The 20174-nt window shown below is 45.3% G+C and overlaps 1 protein-coding gene across 7 annotated transcripts in view; it reads right to left on the bottom strand.

Moving 5' to 3' along the window:
• Positions 1-20174, bottom strand: part of GPSM1 (G protein signaling modulator 1) — a 982732-nt gene that overhangs the window by 494674 nt on the left and 467884 nt on the right. For all 7 annotated transcript variants that reach the window (XR_014963238.1, XM_085613283.1, XM_085613273.1 and 4 more), the window contains one exon: positions 15223-15349. Coding sequence is in view for 6 of the 7 variants with exons in the window: in XM_085613283.1 (XP_085469409.1) it covers positions 15223-15349 (127 nt within the window). In the remaining variant the exon portion in view is untranslated. The remainder of the gene's footprint in view (positions 1-15222; positions 15350-20174) is intronic.

The following is a 20174-nucleotide window of genomic DNA, read 5'->3' on the forward strand; positions in this document are numbered from 1 at the left end:
AGGGACAATTCAAGATGGCGCCATCAAGTGGTTGCTATTCACATCTCCTCTGCGAACCTCAGCTCCACCACTAGCCACATCACTGCCAGGGACTTTCCGCCAAAACTTCAATGGGGAGTCACCTACTGTGTTGTCTCCAGAGGGCTGTGCTTCCTCCTTTTTTCAGGGCCCGGGCCATCCCAACCCTGGTACAGTGTGACAGCTAATTAACAGATGCAGAATTTGTTTCTTATCAAAAGTGACAATTTCAACCAGTCCCAAGCTTTCAGCCTAAAACACCTTGACCTCTGTTACTTGTAGTTTTATTCTGTGCCTAGAATAGGAAGGGCCTACAACAACCAACAAGCAAAGATGTTGGCTTAAAATGCAGACACAACTGTAAGTGAAATTGTTAACACCTGGTGGCATGGCATCTACATAGTTTCTGCTTTAACCTCTACTAACATTTTGGTCACTGCAGTTACAATTTCATCTGCAAAATGTCTCCATATTGAAAGGACACCACATTTCAAGTCCTGGGCTTGATTGTAATTCCATTCACTACACTAGTTTGGAACAAAGCTGTGCCTCCATTTTTTTTCTAACAAATTGCAATGTCTGCAGTGCAAATACCAACTTCCAAACTCTGATGGTCACATATGAACTGGAGCTATCACTGTTTGCAAACCCAGAACAGCAGATTTCAAAGTATGATCCTGTCATCTCTCAGCGTAAAAGGTAGGGCCCTATTTATAAAGGGAAATTAATATGTGTAGATTTACTTATGTGCAAATTTACTCTAACACTTAGGTGCACATCTACACTTGTGTGCTAATTGCCATTTCCAAGTGTAAATTTACATCTAAGAGTAGTGTAGGTTTGAATGTCCACCCCCCCGAAATGTACTCTATCTCAGGCCTGGGCAAAGTCTAGCACTACACATGGCCAACCACCGATACTGCAGCACCCTGCCACAGATTCTGGCAGGGACTTAAAACAGAACACCACTGGAAATAATGCTAAAATAAATAATTTTATTTCTACTTTCAAAATATATACATACATTTGATTTAATGTTAAAAAATATAAATAAATAAAAAATAAAAAGTATTTTATTTGAAATTATTTTAATAATATTTTTTAATTTAAGAATGAATGTAACTATATTTTAAAAAAATAATTACAATAATTTAAAACAAATTTTTAATACATAATATACAAATTTAATATATTTCATTAAATATTTATTTCAAAATTAAGTTAATAGTGTTGTAGGTTTTTTTATTTTGTTCTACATTTAAAATAAATACACACATTCATTTACATTTTTGTTTAACACAAACTATTTTGGCTATTCGTCTTAAAACTTCAAGGGGTGGCGACATGAAAATCCACACTTTGTAGTAAATTTACTCTTGGAGACTAGCCAAAAGTAGAAGATTAACTACAAAGTGGAAGAGTAAATTTACATGCGTAATTTTTTTCATGTGCAAAGTTACCTTAGTAAATAGCCCCTAAATGTAGTTTGTGAATAGCAATTTGATTAATCTTTTGTGAATGGGTGTTTATAGTAGCATCCCTAAACCTTTCCTTAGTTTTCCCTAAACCCCTCCCATTTTGTAGTAGATATTCTCCACCTTCCCACCACTGCCCAGGTCCCTCCCACATTTACTGCAAAGTAGTAAACTCACATTTATGGAGAACTCTCCATAGAAAGACAGGAGGGGTGAAGGTGGATAGTTTCACCTGCAGATTTTTTGTACTGCATTTTGTAGTAAGTAATTAGTTCTACTGTAATGCCTCTATAGTTACTATAAAATGCAGTTTGTGAAACAGGCCCTTAGTGCATACCCTACAGCCACCTCAATTTCTACAAAAGACGTAGAAGACTTCCTTCTGCACCAGGTATTTCCTTTTAAGAATAATTGCATCACTGTATTTCAATGTAAACAAATGAAGACTTTTACCTACGGGGTTATTATGGAATGCGCGTATTTGTTACATCAAAGTCTCCTCTTGAAACATGATATCATGCCAACATAAAAGTGGTCTAGCTACATAAATACTGTTCAGCACTGTTTTTATGTAAACTTCCCTACATCTTGTTCTGAAAAGAGAAGTTCACCTTTGCAACTGAAGTCTAAAGTTACCCGATGACTCCGTGCCACCAAGGGCGCCATGCTCCAGACCTGGACTTTGCTTTGGAAAACCATTGTTTTCAGGTGTGTTATATCAAAAGATTCAGGAGTACAACTCCCAGAATTCATTTGGTTGTTGAACTAACCCCCAGGAGTGGAGCAGGCTGGTCTTGGGTGAGACAGAGGTATCTGGCAGCCTGTGGTTGGCTTGTCTCTGAATGTGAGTGTGGACAGGCGTGTCTGTGCTTGGGACAGCCATGAGGGACCACCAGAGTGAAGATGTCCTCCTACAGAGGGGCTTTCCTGGAAGAGGCTCTCCGCCTCCAGGGCCATACACTGAGGATCCACAAGGAATCCTTGGCGGCCCCGTTCAGCCCCAGCTTCACTTCAGGGAAGTGCGCCGAGACCTCTGCAAAGGCTGCTGAGCTGCTGCCAGGCCAATTAAACCTTAAAAAGAGAGCGTCAATGCTAATGAGATTAGGGATTCACCTCCCAGGACCTTCAAAGAGTCCAGAAGGCCCGCGCGCAGAACCACTAAGACATACGGTAATGGCAGAAGAGCGTCTGTGAGGGTTGACACCATTACTGCTGCCCTCAGACCACTGGGCTTTGAAAGACTACCCTGGGGGACGAGAACGCTGTGGGATCCTCTTATGTTCTGGAAACCGATGAAGCCTTAGACTTTGCTTCTGGTGCTTTGATTATTTCCTTTCATCAGACATTTATTTCTCATTGTGTTGGACGCCATTCTGCGGCTCGATTTCAGTTGCTCATTTGTGACCCCCAGGGTGTACGGATCCTGCACTCAACGCGCCACAGTAGATGGGTATGGAATATGCTTGAACCATGATCGCGCACTCTCCTGTTGACCCCAACGGCAGATCCAAGCCTTACACCACCCTGGAGCAGGCAAACTCGACAGCCAGGCATACAAGCCAAATCGGACAAGACAACAGGGCGTGCACGGGTTGGCTTGCATCGGACTAGGAGTGGCTAGCACAGTGCCCTATCACAGCCAAGTGAAGACGCAGGGGTGTCTTCAGTCTAAAAAGTGTGGTACTCCACCGCCTCACTCCTCTTTACGGTAATAACAAGCACACATGCAGTGCCAAGTCGCAGCGACCACTGCAGTGCAGTGCACCCTTTACAACTTCCTGTATGACACCAATGTTTGGCAAAGAGGCCATCTCCAACCATGGGCACTGCTCATTACACCCACAAGCTCCAGCAGGCATCAAATTCGCGGGTGGCAACCACATAGGCAAGCTGTTGTGTCTTGCAACAATTGAACAAGGCAGCCTGGCACAAGCTCTGGCTTGCACTGCACCAGGCAAGGTGACCAGTCATGTAACCATGAGTAGGGCAAAGCCAACACAGACCAGTGGTGCAACACACCAGCCAAGACAACCATGACACATAACCAAAATCATATAATACAGAGAAGAAAAGGCAGAAAAAGGACAATACCTAAAGCACAATGGGCACGATTTACAGACTTTTCTTTTTGCAATGCAGAGTGCACCGACTGCAAAATAACCCAGCAAACTAGCCATGGCTGGTTTCACAAATGAGAACTATGCCAAATTGCTCTGTGTGCATAAGGCGAATCACGAGTTGTGCACTTGTTGGTTGGGGCAAAGGTGTGCGGGTGCAGAGCCTCGTGCATCCATTCTTTGCAGGCGGGTGAACTTGGGTCTGTGCTCTCCTGCACCCAGGCTTCACCAGTGTGAATGTGGCTCATGGAGGAAAGTGCTGCTCTCTGTTGATGTGCAAGCCCTGGCAGCTGCTCACGGAGAGCATACGCTATGCTGTGCAGAATTAACTTCTAGGTGCTTCCTGGACAATGTGCCTGGAGAACCCGGGACCTGCTGGTGTGAGCCGACCCTTCGCTCCTCCCCAGAACACTGCAGCAGTGTAGGCGTGGCGGTGGCTTCAGAATCCCAGGGGGCTTCTCCGCACGCGGCACGCAGGCTGTAAATGAAAACACCCATAACACACAGCGCCACTGTATGCATGTATGTATATGGTATCTCTAGACACAAAGCTAGCCCCAAGGTAGCGAAGCACCTTGTGTCTGACCAGACACAGGATCCGGAAATGATGGAAACCTTAATTACTTGAAGAAATACAAGAGTATATGAGACCAGGGCTTTCACAAGCCGGGTCAGAGGGGGCAATATGACCCAGCCCTCTCCCCATGTTTTTCAGGGGACCCACACTCCTCAAATAATATGTATTTGGCGATTTCTATATAAAACAAGACTATTATCTTCACTAATACTGTGGCAGCTAGATGAAGCCAGATGCCACAGCTGCTAAGTTCTCTCTTTCGGTAGAGGACATGTGTTTTCATAGTTGGACTCCGGTGCTGATGGCACCTGGAAAAATCAGTTCAAGCGTACAGTGGGCCTGCCTCCAAGGTGTTGTCTCAGGTCCTGCACAAACGTCTGAGAAGCCTTCAAGGCCCAGGGGTAGCCTGGGTAAGAGATGCCAGGCACAGGTGACGTCAGCTTGGATATGAGACTCTGTTGGGAGCTTTGTTGAGGTCTGTTTGAGGGAATAATCTATAGGCTAAGGATCTTGGTTTTAGTATCATGAACACGATTTAACACCCAACCTAGAACTACCCTACAGGAAGCGGCTGCTAGACACTTCCTGGGACCTCTTACAGGCGTTCCTTTCACAACTCATGCAAGGGTGTTAGTCAACTCGATTCAATATATTGTAATTGTAAATGTAATTGCATTTATATAGCATTTACTAACCATGACAAGGCATCAAAACGCTTTTTCGGCAAGTAGTACGCGAATCCAGAACAAAAAAAAAGATTAGTGGTGAATTCATATAGGGAAGTATGAAATTAATTTGAGCGGTTGACATGTTAGTCTGTTATTTGAAAACGGTAGTGGAGGGATAGAAGAGGGAAGGGTTTACATTTATATAGCCCTTGCTACCGCTGAAGAGCTGTTGAAGTGCTTTTGGGAGGGTAGCACGCTACTCCGGAACCCAAGACTACATATCCCAGAATGCGCAGGTGTATTAAATGTCATATCAGGACTGGGCATCAGACCTCTGCTGCAGGCCACTTTTTAGGTCGAGGGACCGTCCGGTCTGCCGAAGGCAGAACCGGAAGTCCGGAGATCTTATGATGCTTAGAGTGCTTTTCAACTTTTTAGCCACACCCTTTTTTAGGCGTGTTTTTCTCTCCTCCAGCCAATGGCAAGAGGAGAGAAAAAGAAACACGCCCCCGAATCCGAAAACGCCACTGCGTTTCTCCGAGGCATTTCTGCTTTGCCTCGGAGAAAGGCGGTGGTTAAACTGAGTCAGTTTCCCAAATTAAATAACAGGATCACTTGTGTCTAGTTTCCCTGCGCAGTCCTCAGCTGAGATTTAAACAAGTTGGACACCAGTGCACCCGTACCGCAACCCGGGCAAGTCATCTGGGCCTGTAAGGGCCCGGAATCGAGTCGAATACAACAGCACTTCTGATGTATTGGTAGTGTTTAAACATTTCAAAATACTGCTCGAATAGTGTAAAGACAGCTTTACCTGATGTGATTTGTGCAGTGCTTGTTTGTCGGACCATGTCATAGAATAATTGTAGGCTGCTTGTGTCCAATTTAATGTTCTCAGTGCCGTATACAGTATATATTCCTAAACCTGTGCAATAAGAAATTGACGCCTCTAAATAGTTATTTAAATTACCAAGAACGATTCGCGTTATTTTCTATGGCGGTTTGGTATCCCAGAGTATAGCTCCAATTCCGGTCACATGGTTTAGGTCTGGTAACCATGGAGATACCGCGGGTTTAACGTCACAGAACCAGCATTTCCTCGTGCGCTCGTGACTTGACACACGAGCAACTGCTCGAGGCCGCTGACGGGCGGGGCAAGGGCCACTGTCACTCCAGACACCAGGAAGCACGCAGGTCCTCTCCATCGCGCCGCGTCGTGACGTCAGGCGCTGGCTGGCGTGGAAAAGGCCGAACCGAGACCGCCCTGGCTGTGTTGACAAGATGGCGGCTCCGGGGGAGTATTTTAGCATCGGCAGCCAGGTGTCCTGTCGGACCTGCCAAGAGCAGCGGTTGCAGGGCGAGGTGGTAGCCTTTGACTACCAATCCAAGATGCTGGCGCTGAGTATCCTTTGACAACGTGTAGGGAGCGGGTGGGAGTAGGTATCTGGTGGCTGCTCGGCCTGGCCCCCAGGAAATGCCGGGGCTTCGGACAGGCCTACTTATATTGGGGTTATGATTATTTTCTCTTAAGGAGCAGATGATAGTTCTGCTGATTATGTTTAGGAATACAAAGAAAGTGTTATACATTGCCTGAACCAGGGTGCGAACTTTGAGCGACATTCTTCTTTTGGAGTGGCAGGGTTGTTCTGATTCCAGCGGTAGGTCTTGCTGGGTCGTCAGCCTTCTTGATGCCACATGTCTTTTAGGCGACCCCACAATGTAGCTGTGCTCTGAACGCCTTCCGTTTGAAAGGTGCCGCGGGAAAGCTGACGCTCTCCGCAAGTTAAGGTAGTTATACACGTATGTACTATTGTAGGTTTCTTGTTCTCTGCAGCGGGGGTGACCCGCATTCTAGCAGTGGGTTCTAGTAGATTACAGCCATGTTGCTGCTGCTATTAAGGAGTTCCGTCACGCTGATGCTGCTGTTGGATATGTTGTCTGTCTCGTAGGCTTGTATGGCAACCAGTTACATGTGATGCTGCATAGCAGTGTATATCAAATAACTTAAACTGTGTTGCTTCTGGGGAAGTTTTATATAATGTAGCAGTGCACCATAGGTTGTGAAAGTGATTACTGTCATTTTTTTCCCATCCGATTTATCTGTGCTTGAACGTAGTGCCACTGCAGGACCCTATCACGGCTTGTGCCAGCTGGTTCATTTCTGACTTGCTAAGTCTGATATTTGACTATTGAATGACAAGGTGCAGCATCGACGGCACTGACTGCAGCCGGTTCAGCTCTCCCCGTTCTGAGTCTGCCTCCCTCCTCCTCTACTCTTACCACTCTTCTCCTTTCTTTCTCTTCCTTCTCCTTTCTCGCACTCCTCTTGCTGTGCCTTTTCCTCCTTTCATTCCCTTTTCTGCCCTCCTCGCTCTTCCATCCTCTAGCCTTTCTCTCACTTGCCGCTCTATCCACTTTTCCTGCTTCCTTTTGCTTCTCACCCCTTCATTCTGTCTTTTTCCCATGTTATGCACTCTCATCCTTACCAGCTTTTCCTTCTCTCTGTCGCCTCTCTCTTGCATTCCTTCCAACCGAGCCATCATGCCACATAACTCCTATCAGCATGATTTCATTCAGCGCCACACAGTTCCACGCAACACCATTCCATTCCACACACTACCATTCTACACCACACAATTCGACAACACACCTCATAATTCAACTCAACAACACATATACACAACACACCACATACAGCCAATGCACGCCACAGAATACCACATAATCCTATCAAATTCAACAACAAACACCACGTAGTTAAACTCCACCATACCACTACACAACACAAAATACCATTCCACATAATTCCACTCCATAACACAGAATCCCAGGCAAGGTTTTAAAAACAAAAACATAAACAAAAATAATGTCATGAGCAATGCCAATAGCTCTAACTTTAACAATGCCGAGACCGTTGCATTGTAAATGCTTGTTCTGATATTAGTTTGCGCCCCATTGATGACAGGGGAAGTGTTTGACGTTGAACACAATTCCCAGGAGCTTTGTGCCCATAGAGGCTTCTCTGTCGGGAGAGGCAGGAAGAGCCCGCTGAATTTACACAGCCTGGACAGGCAGGTTTCTCTGGAAGAGGCCCTGCTTCCCCTCCCTTCCTTCCTTGGCTCGACTTGAAGGGCCGGTAAACACCGGCAGCTCCCTCCGTTCCCGGCTTCTGGGAAGTGAAGCGAGACGTCTCCAGGAAGGCCGAGCGCTGCAGGGCCATCAGCTGCCCGACCACTTAAACATCCAAGAGGAGGCGTCGATGTTAACGAGGTTACAGACCCGCCTCCCAGGACCTCCGCGGAGGCTGCGCGGCCCTGACATCCTGGCTGTTCACACCATTACCGGGCAGGAGGTTTCCTCGCTAGGAGCGCCCGGTGCTACCCTGATGAAACAGCTTTAGGACAACCTTAACATGACACCAATATGGACAGGAATAGGCCAATATGGAACAGCAACGAAAACACGCAAATCTTACATCGCATAATATAGCTATAGCTTTCATGTATGTGATAACTTCAGCCGCTTCTGGGCCTTTAGCCAGAAGAACACTGCATTCTGGAATTTGTAGTTTTGATTTTAACCTTTGAAGGCCTGGGTTAAAAATGCCAGGCCTGTTAACAGAGAGCCAGGCCTGGCTGCAGGTGTCACCCTTGACCCAGGGCTACTTGTCAGCTATTACATAGAAAGTAGCAAACACAACAAGATGATGGTCGGAGAGCTGAAACTTTTCAGCCACCCACCCCCAGTCGAGGTCTCTGGGTTTAATCCATCATTTTGCTCACCATGCCATCCCAGTTTGGTCCCAGCCATATGCAAATCAGTCTTGACCCTCTACCTTAGGGTAACAGTCCACCCAAACTCCCAAGGGTATGCCCAGACGTGGGTTCCTCGCTCGCTGTGCCACTGGATTCCAGCTAGCCTGGCTGATGAGGGGTGAAACCCCGAAACCGGTCCCAGGATGCTTGTTTCTGGTCCAGGGTGGACGTGGCTGGCATGTTGGGCTGGACTGTTCCCAGGAGGAACAGTGTCAAGACTGATTTGCATATGGCTGGGTCCAAACTGGTGTGGCATACTGAGCAAAAGAATGATGGAATAAACCCAGATCTGTGACTGGAGGTGAATGGTTGAAACGATTCGACACTCCGTCCATCACCTTATTGTGTTTGCTATTAAAGAGAAAGTGCCAAACAGTGACAACTACTAGCTCCATCGACCCGGGGCCATGGACGCACAAGCAGTGCTTAATTTGTGATGGCGTTTGCGGGTATGGGCACCAATACTCATGTTTGTGAAACCCAACTTAGTTTTTCATCTTTAGACCTTGACAGACAGTAAGAGAGAGAAAAGGGAAGAAAAGGTAGCTATATGGAGAAAGCAAAAGATGTGAAAACAGTGACACTGGGAAAAGCAAGGATGAAAAAGAACCTGCAAGAATGAGATAAAGAGAAAGTAATTGTAGGGCGGTGGAAGAAAGAGGTATGAGGTGGAAGTGGAACTAGGCAGCATCAAAATGGCTGTGTTTTCCTCTTATTTTGTAGGCGGTCTGAGTAAACATTGTGCACCAAGTATACCCTTGCATGTAAATGGCTCATTAGATACCAGGACAATTTACTACCCATACAGTTTTTGAATAGGTGCGGGCGGAGCTCACAGAGTTCTACTCAGTGGAATTCTGTGGAGTTCCCTAAAAACTCCATGCAGTTCCGCGGAGTTCCACAGAGCAGCGGAATTCCAGTCCTGGACTAATAATAGTAATAGATCAGTTTCACTATTTAGCCTGAAGGTATCCCTCTTTCCTCCGCAATAGGGCCCAATACCACATAACCTGTAAAGGTTACTAAAAGATGCCCTTCCTCTTATCCTATGGCAAAGTAGGAGCCTCACGCCACCTGCGCCTGAGGGCAGCACCCTCCCTCCTTGAAGACCTCGTGCCCGGCTGGCTGCCGCCCTGCATTGTGGGTTTCAGATGCACAGCTGCTGAATCAAACAGCTTGGCGCTCCGCTTACCTGCTGCGTGGTCTCCCCAGATACAGAGCAGATTCTTGCCCGGATCAGCCACACAGAAGTTGTGGTTGTGATGCTGTAACAGCTTTTCATGTGTTGCTTTGTCCTCCTCTGAAAGCTGCTGCTCTGTGTTCTGGTTGCTGTGATTGCTTAAATTCCATTTCTGACACACAATATTACTGCCTACCCCAACTAAACCAAGCACAACAACTGTTGCCACCCGACGCCAACCCGTAACTGGGTCAGTGAGACCATGTGTGAAGTCCACACAGGACTTGTGATTTGCCTGCATGCAAAGTCATAAAACGAAAGACTGCGCACTGATTTGTCAATCCTACATTACCCATAACCATATGCTTCCCATCCACCCGCCTACTCCAAATCCTCCTGATTCCGATTTCCTGCCCTGCCCATCCCATCCAGAGGAATTATGCAATTGTTAGAAAGCAACACAGGCAGACAACACGGGAGAGTGGGAGGGCAGCAACAAATGGCAACAGCTGCACCCAAAGACGGTCATACACATAATCAAACCTAGAAGCAGCATCACAATGGGATGGGCCCTAGTTAACTCTGCCACTTTTGCTGGACAAAACTCCGCCAGCGGAGTGGAGTTTATCGCCCACCCCCATTTGTGAAGTCATGCAACGACACTGCATGTATATAGCTCCTGCAGTCGTAGCTTACATCCAGTTTCACAGTTCCCTTGAGCAATTTTCTGCTAGAACCGTCACTCATATGTGAAGATTTTGCAATCAGAATGAGCAACAATAAAACAGAAATTACAGAAAACTAAAGTAACACAATAATCAGAAATTACGCAAAATTTCACTTGTGTGATAACACATTTCACATCTCCTTACATAACTCACACATCTTACTTTGCACAACAGTGGCGGCTGCTCCATCAGGGCAGAGGAGCGCCGCCCCACCCTGCCACCACCAGTACATAAAACAATAATAAAACAGGCTTTAAACCCGTTTTATTATCATTTTATTTTAAACCCCTGGACCCGACCCCAGGACTCTGACGAGTCTTTGGGACGGGTCCAGGGGATGACACTGCCGTTGGAGCACTTCCTTCTATGCGCATGAGGTGTTTGGCCAGACGTCTCAGGCCGGCCAAACTCCTCATGCGCCGTGAAGCTCTCTCCAGCCCCAGCTGTGTTGTCGGGGCTGGAGAGAGCAGGCACAGGCTCCCAGTCTGCCTGGGAGCACAAGCTGCCTACGCGAAGGCCAATCCTGAAGCTGCTCTCATGTGAGGGCAGCTTCAGGATTGGCCTCAGGGCAGGCTGGGAGCCTGTGCCGAGCCCCAGAGTCAGAAGCAGGAAGATCCGATGCGCGAGGGACAGCAGCAGCGGTAAGGTAAGTTAATTTTTCAATTTTTTTGTACCCAAACCCTCCCCATTTCCCGCATCCCTCCTCCCTCCTCTGGCCCGGCCTGCTGCCCCACTTTGGCAGGGGACAGGCCACTACTGCTTATGTATACAACCAAATGTATGCAACCAAATGTATGCCTGCTTTGACATTTTTTTCATGCGTACTCTATACACTGTATAAAGTATGCATGCACAGGGTTACAAAATGTGGAATTTATTTTTTTGGGGGCGGGGGGAATGCTACTTTCCTGCAATAAAGACAGGTCACTTACCTTTGGTAATATTCTTTCTGATGGACACTCAGTCTAACCTCAGATACCTCACCTTTTGGATTAAGCAGGCACCAGAGTGGACACTGCAGATTTTCCAGCAACTGCTTCCATGCAACTACAAGTTGCATCATCAGACTCCACAGAGGCTTCTCTGGCCTCCGGATGTGATGGTGCAGAGCTGTATATAGGCACCACTTCCGCGCGTGACCTCAGTTAACAATAAATCAAACTGCACCCAGTGGTGTAACACAAAATGATGGCCCATCCCAGCAGAATCTGGCTGAAGGCCCCTGAAATCCCCACAAATAGCCATAGGCCTTAGGCGGGGCTGCAGAGATGTGTGTTACATTAGGGGATCGAGTTGTGGGGTAGGCTCCTAACTTCCTAAATCTCGTCTCCCATGGCACAAACCTGCAGTTACAACTGCTTGTTTTTTTGCATTTTTTAGCTAACAGGGATTGTGATATTGGAAACCGAAGCCTGAGTGAGACGAGAGAGGGTTTGTAGACTTAAAGCCCCTCCAGCAGAGTCTGCTCAATCCAGAGGATTATAAAGACTTTGAACTTTTAATGATATTATGTTAAGTTAATAATACTTTTGTCCTAAGTTCCAAACCTTCTTCAGTGGTTCAAGCCTGCTTTAATCCCTGCTCGGCATCTCTCACATGCTGGGTCTGCCATGGCCCAAACCCGCTCCTCTGAGGACAAAGCTTCACCCTGTGGGCAGGAGCTATGGCCACATCAAGCCAGCGCGTCATCCAATGCACTCGGATTCTCATCCTTATGTTTAAAGTGCATTAAAAGGGTCTTAAGGCGATCGTTTTATCCACACTTCAGTGTGCCACCCAACTGGTAAACAATGATCTTGCAAGGCAGCACTGATCTGAGGGTGAGGCAAAGATCCATTAAAAAAACCCCAATCAATTCTACCAATATTCGAAGATTACAGAGGCAAAAACTTGGAATGCCTTTCCATTAGAGACAGACCTCTGCACTATTGTCTGCCATTTTGCAGAGTTTAAAAATCTTAATATTCATACAGTTATTAGGAGGTTAAGTTACTCCACCGGACTATAATTGTTGATATCTTTATTGCTTTGTTACTGCTTGGATTAATTCTTAGATTACAGAACTGGTATTGTTTTACTATTTTTGTATTTTGGAATTTTATTGTACAGTTTGAATGTGTTTTGCTTTTTGAAACTGCTTAGGTGTGCACTAGGTAAGATCTAGGGCACACTTGAAAGGGTTGGCAAACCTCATCAGCGATCCATTGGCACACTTAGTGATGCACCAAATTACTCTTTCACACTGGTTCAGTGATCTGTTCAGGATTAGACTAGAGTGAAATTTGAGAAGTTGAATTTTGTCAATTTTAGATAGTTAGAGACGTTTTAAAAAAATAGTGCGCAAATGCCACAACCTGAAACAAAAAAAAGATTTTTCCCTAGAGAAAATACCACATAAATCAGTTTTTTCCAGCAGAAAACTTTTTTTTTTGGGTGTTGAATGTCATTTTCAGGAGAAGTCTTGTATAGATGTCAAATTGAACACGTTTGGGAAGATGCACTTGTCACTCTCGCACTATTTTTTTCCGCTAAATAATGATTCTGCACCCCCTACTCAGGAGTAAACAGCAGGAGACGGTCCCATTTTCAGGGACTAGTTTTGGTGTGCTCTCCCTATGACGTTTCTAGCTTTGCTAAGGCTGGTGGCTAAACAGCCCTGCTTGCTGCCCTCTCCGAATCTGTGTTTCAGATTTCTGCGCCTGGTCTGGGACGTTCAAGTCTGTCATTCAAGACGCTGAACTGTGCGCACCTTCATTTGCTTCGTTTTTTAATGGAAAGGTAGGGAAGACATCTTAGGTGGTCCTGCATAAGAGACTTGGGAAGCAAACTGAGCACAAACATTGGACGAAATACATGCAACAGCACAGACAATGTCTGCCACAGTTTCTTTATATGTGCAGCACATAAATATTACTTATAAAGTAGTGTACCAGATATCTGATGTCAGACCTGCCCGAAAAGCAGATCTGCCTGAATGTTTCTATTTATTAGAGAGAGTGGGGTCAAAGTAAAAATATTACTCGGATGAAGACCACACCAAAACCACAATATTTTCAGAAAGTTGGTCAATGAAGACCACACAAAAACCACAATATTTTCAGAAAGTTGGTGAATGAAGACCACACCAAAACCACAATCATTTCAGAAAGACAGTCAAGGAAGACCACACTAAAACCACAATATTTTCAGAAAGATGGTCAAAGAAGACCACACAAAAACCACAATATTTTCAGAAAGTTGGTCAATGAAGACCACACCAAAACCACAATATTCTCAGAAAGTTGGTCAATGAAGACCACACAAAAACCACAATATTCTCAGAAAGTTGGTCAATGAAGACCACACAAAAAACACAATATTTTCAGAAAGTTGGTCAATGAAGACCACACCAAAACCACAATATTTTCAGAAAGACGGTCAAGGAAGACCACACCAAAACCACAATCATTTCAGAAAGACAGTCAAGGAAGACCACACCAAAACCATATTCTTTTCAGAAAGTTGGTCAATGAAGACCACACCAAAACCACAATATTTTCAGAAAGGCAGTCAAGGAAAGTTAAGGGCTTTCTCTATCCCAACGAGCTTTATTGGCAGACTGAGATGCCAGGGCTTTGTTGACATAGTGGTTGGTAGAAGAAGTTTTTATGAAGGCCTCCTTCTAGGGCCCAGAGGCTTCACTCGCAGCAGACTCTTAGATAATCAAGCCATGGATCATGGTGGCAAACTATAACGATCACTTGTTCCGTCCATCGGAGGGCCACAAATACCCCAATATTTGGTGTCTGTTTGATGCAATGCTTGTCAGTGCAACATCAAGATCTAAGAGGCCCTGAACGTCTCAGTTCCAAGAAGGAACTGAAGTAACTAATATTCAAACAGCATTTCTAAGCCGGGTGTTTGCTCAAGGACTGGATACTGTGAAGGTCTCTCAGGTTTTTCACAGATTGTCCCAGTTAGGATCAAGAGATAAAAGAGAGCAGAAAACACTCCTTAGCAGTCTTGTAATTCTTGATGGATTATCGTAAATGCAGACCTGATGCACAGGCCGCCAAATCCTCCGTGAACAACAGGGCAAAAAGCAGAGCCAAGCAAGAACATCCAGAAAGAATCCAAAGGGAATCTGGCTGCAAGAAGCAAAAATCAGGGACAAGAAACAGGAGCACGTGGGCCATCAACACGACAAAAATGGTGCATCCTCCTCTCATCAAAGCCTCCTTACATATGGTTCAGACATTACAGGGAAACATTAAGCACTGTCCAGAATTGGCACCCTCACTCAATGATCTCTGGATACCCCAGCATCTTGTAAAGGTTCAGATTATTGTCCTGCATTGCATTAGCGAGCACGGATCTGCTATGATGGATGATTTATTGCACAAATAATAAGAAGTCATTTATTTACTATCAGTAATCATAAGCTCACTACCTGCAAGTAATTGGGAAAAAAGATGTGTCTTGGTTGTTCCAAGTTGTTTCCCTTTGACTTCTAAAACTCAATTGTCTACCACGAGTAGTGTCCCAACGCTAACTTTTGAGAGACCCTTACATGAATAGGTGCCATGATATCAAAGTTGTTGCTTTAGAAACATATGGCGCCCGAATGCCACCGCACAAGGCAGTTTAAAAAGAGCTTTTCTGACCTACCTTGAGCTTCGTAGCCATCGTACTGTGGGGACACCTCTCCGTCTTCCTCTTTTGCATTCATGCCAAGCGCAGTCTTGAGTTGCGCTATGTTCATACGGGCAGTCAGTTCCCCGTTCCGGTCTCCAATCTGTAAGAGGAAGCGTGGGGTCAGACCCTCTCACCAGTAGGGATGTACCTGACTGAGCCCTTGCTGGGCTGGAGGGTTTTTTGTTCGATAAACCTCTTTATTAATTACCACCCGACAGCACTCATCCACCCACCCTTATGATAATGCTGATGAGTGGCAGAACACTTTCAACTTCAGAGTTTCACAGAAGACTGCATTGGTCCCAGGTGCCCTGTCCTAGTAACACTGTACTATAGAGGACATGGGAAGGTGGGTAGAGGGGGAGCAAGAAGAATAGAGAGGAATAAAAGCAAGAGTAAAAACTGGAAGGAGGAGCTACAAAAAGAGAGAAGAGATGGGAGGGAGAGAGGGCATGAGAAAGAGGACAAAAAAGAGTGAGAGAAAGATGAAAAGGGACTAGAGGAAGACGGAATGAAGGATAAGAGAGTGAGAGGTAATAGACACAGGGTTGTGGGTAAGGGGGAGTGGAGAAGAGAAAGAGTGAGAGAGAGGGGTGAGAGAGAGGGACAAACAGAAAGGAAAAGTGAAAGAGGACAAATGGGAGAGAGAGGAGGAGAGAGAAAGACAAAAGTTAGAGAGACAGAGAATGACAGAAGAACATAGGGGAATGAGAAATAAGGGGAGAGAAGGGGCAGGATTAGTAAAAGGTAGACAAAGGAGGAGGATAGGAGCTAGTGGAAGATGAGGAAAGGGTAAGGTTGTGAGCAACGCTTTACTTTGTGAAGTGGGGGGAAATTATAAAAGAGAGGTGAAGGACGACAGGAGGGTGAAAGAAACGAGCATGGTAGAATGTAAATGTAAATGTGCTTGTACTTATATAGCGCACAGCTACCCCGGTTCGGGGTTTCCCGGCGCTGTATTCATACCGCTAGGGAACCCTTCCTGGCTTTTTCCCTGTGAAATGTCCACTCCTGGGCATCCCCAGGGTGAAGCCAGGCATCCCAGCGCTGTTGGGGCCGTTGTGGAGATTAAGCAAGCTATTGCCCAGAGTTGCAGCGTGGGACCCATGATTAGAATAGGCACTGAGGCGAGAATATCCGGTCCACGGAATTTATAGCCCGAGACCCTGCCGCGACGGGAATCGAACCCTGGTCCCGGACCAGTGCTCTGCATCGAGATCTGCCGCTCTAACCATTGAGCCACACTTCTCCACTGAAAGGAAGATGACAAAATGGAACTGTTGGCAGAAACAAAAGACAAAAGGAAAGACAGGAGGAGGAAATTAGAGAATGATAGACGCAGAAGGACAGAGTAAAGAGGAATGTGAGGTATGGAGAGGAAAGCAGAGAATGACAATCAATTGGGAGAGTGATAGGGAGAGATATGGTCAAAGGGGCTGCAAAGAAGACACAAAGTATAAGGTGAAGTAAAGGGCAGTGAAATAAATGGGGGAGAGAGGAGGGTGTTGTGGGTTCCTGTAGTATAGAATACAAAACGGCTAATGTCAGAGGCGGACTGAGAATGTAGGGAGAGAATACTGTTCAATGGGTTCCTTGTGGCCTGGAAACTGATGGTGTGTATTTCAGGAGTTGAATAAATAACTTTCAAGAAAACTGAGACCTCGAGTACTACTAATCTTATCCGAAGGACTGAATTTTACAGAGAAGAAAGGGAGCTGAAAGAATACGAAAGGAGTGGAAGTTAAAGGGGAACAAAATAAAAAATAGAGAATGAGAAGGAGGTGTGAGAGATAGAAAAAAGTGAGAGAAGAATTAAGAGGAGACAGAGAACTATTGATGGGAAAGAGAGAGACATAAAAATATAAAAATGAATGAGAAGATGCTGGAAAACTACCTTTTCTATGTGGTCATCCCGACTTTTTACCTTTTGCTGGACCCTATATTTTTGCTGAATTTAGAACTCTGTGCACTTTACCCCTTCTAAACATCAGTAAAGTGCCTGTGCTCCCTCACTAAACATGGTGGATTTGACATATTCCTAATTGGCATATGTCACTTGTCTATAAATCCTTAATTATGGTATAGAGTGTACCCAGGACCTGGAAGTTAAATATCACTAGTGGACTGCAGCACCTATTGTACCATCCACTACTGGGTAAGTGCAAACATGGCTTCAGCCTTTCACTGTAGCCTGGCCGTGGCACTGGCAAAACTGCAATTCGAGCTGTCAAAATAAACCCTTTTGATAGGTCAAAACTTTGAAATATTTATAAGTCACCCCTTTAGGCTTTGTAGCTCAATGGTCATGGTGCATGTTTATTTAAAATTAGGACATGTAGAAATGTAATGTTACAAATTATTTTGCTATGGCAGGCCTAGCTGTCCTATACCAAAAAACAGTGTACAGATTAAACTACTAATACAGTATCTTGGGATAGGGACCAGCATCAAAAATAATTAAACTATTTTTTAATAGTTATTAAAAATCCAATTCAATTGTGAAGTCAGAGTACATAAAAATAATGAATGAGTAAAAGTAACTTTCACTAAGTTACCATTTACCTACCCGTACCATCAGAAGGCCAATTAACATAAACCTCAGCCAGCTCCCAACCAGTTATTAGTCTTGAATAGGCCTGAAATGCCTACAAGGAGCAAATAAATGGCTGACTTGAATGGGCAGAGAAGACTCCTCTGAACGCCGCTGAATATGCAGAGTGGGACTGTGGTCACCCCTTTTGACACTGCGGTGTCAAATCCTGCTTGACAGGTCTGCTGGGTGTACAGAGCCCTTGGGAGAAATTTGAAAGGAGAGAGAACAGGATGCCAAGACAATTCTTCTGAATCCACTGTCTGGTTGCTGCAGGACTCTGCTTTTGTCCTACCAGACCTCTATCTCTAGGTTTATTGGAGGTACAGTGGCGACCTCTTATTGTATTGCAGTATTAGATGTGGGAGGACACTAGGATTACCATAGTACACTGCCCACACAAAACTGCAGCCCTCTGAGCACATATTGGAGGGGGGAGGGGGGGGGGGAGGATGTTGTCATCTTGAAAATGCCCAAAGAGGGTAGTGTCGGCCCTGGGAACTTTTACTTCATTGGTTAGGGCATGCCCAGGAGTCATTACCCCCCGCTAGCTAGTGGCAGGCATAAATGTGGCACCTTCAGGCACCCTCTTCAGAACACCTCCTGGAGCTGCTGAAGATCAGAAGAGGACAGGGACTGCTGCCTGTGGCCTGAGAGAGGCCCTGAAGGACTGGACCTGCTCCCGCCTGCTCCTAAGGGAAAGAAATGGACTCCAAGTCTCACAAGGCTGACCTCCAGTTCAGGCTAGAAGGATAGAACAAGCTTCAAGGGCCCTTTTCCTGGAAATACCCAGCTGACCAACGGCAACTGGATCTGGACTGAACCCTGGTGTTGGTCTCTGCTTGATACCCTGTGAGTCTCTAAGTGCCCCCATTGGGGTCCTGGAGGCTTTAAAAGTGTACTCCTGTGGTGGATTGGGACTTGAAGGACTACATCAAATGGTAAACTAATTGACCAAGGTGATCCTGGTGTATCTGACCCACGTGCCATCATGGGAAGCCTTAAATCTGATGCAACAATTGCCTTTCACTGACGCTTTGTACTTTTTGGCACTATTTCAACTTAAAACTTACAAAAATTCATATCTCCATTTCCCCTGATTGGATTTTTTCCTCTTGTTTTTACATTTGACTGTATTTTTCTAATTTGTTTTGAGAGTTTTATTATTTAGCATTTTGGATTTTTGCTGTTTTGTTAGTGCATCAAAACTTTACACATTGCTCTATGTTAAGCCTGTCTGCTGTACGCCATAGCTTCCGAGGGGTTGAGCTCACGTTCAGTAGCATAGTAAACAAAAGAGCACCAGCACTGGGGCCCAGTGGTCTAAGGTGTCAACTGCACCCCAACTATGGCTGTTTATTACTGCCAGACCAGGGATGGGAGCTCATTTTCCTTTTATGCATTAGTGCTAATGGCACCCTTGCTACGTCACTGATGTAGATGACAAAGTTAAAGTCCATTGCATTTTTAGACTGAGTGTTAACAAGACATAAATAACCCATCATTTGCAGACGTCAATAAATAATATTTCTTATGTTGGTTCTAAATTATGTTCAGACAAGATTAATGCCCTTTCCTAGTTTCGAAGGCAACACGTTGAATATAGATAAAAGGATACATTTGCGTTCCGCATGATATCTAACATACTTTTGGAAAAACGTTTTAAAAAACAGATGCAGCAACAACAAAAATCAAATAAAATTTTGTTTAAAAATAAGATTGGTGGCTTTTATTTAGCACAACAGTGGATTCTGGGTGTTGTAGTACGCTTTAATTGATCTAATAAAACAAACAAACTTGATACTAATGATTTGCAAAGATAGATCCAGGGCTAGTAACAGCTTTTTCTGCTAGAATGCTGCGACCCGGCCACCATGCATGGTGCCGCTATTGAAAGAACCCAATTGGACATGCAGTTGTTCTGCACGATGGCCAGTAAGCAGGGCTGTGGTAGCCAGGGAGCTCTCCAGTTACCAAGAGCCAAAGGTGTGCTTGCTGTCCGACCCTAGAACACGCTAGTACATGCATAAGGTAGAAGGTAGTTGATTGGGTTAGTGCTCTGAGAAACGTGCGTAACTAGTAACTTGTTTGAATCTCAACGGGGCTGTTCAGCCTGTCATACTTCTGAGGTCGATGAAACAAGCACCATCAAGCTTGGAAATAATGTCAGGTTCAAGTGTGTTCTATCTAAATGGGCAATATTGGTATAATTTTGGTGAGATGCTCAGTATTAGGAAAATGCTGAGTGCTTTAAAGAGGACTTAACAAAAGATCTGCTGGGAAATGGCAATCAGGTGGAATGGGTCCCTTAAAAGTGGCAACGGAGTTTGTGGGG

This window comes from Triturus cristatus, chromosome 1_2 (assembly GCF_964204655.1).
Source record: "Triturus cristatus chromosome 1_2, aTriCri1.1, whole genome shotgun sequence".
NCBI classification, from domain to species: domain Eukaryota; kingdom Metazoa; phylum Chordata; class Amphibia; order Caudata; family Salamandridae; genus Triturus; species Triturus cristatus.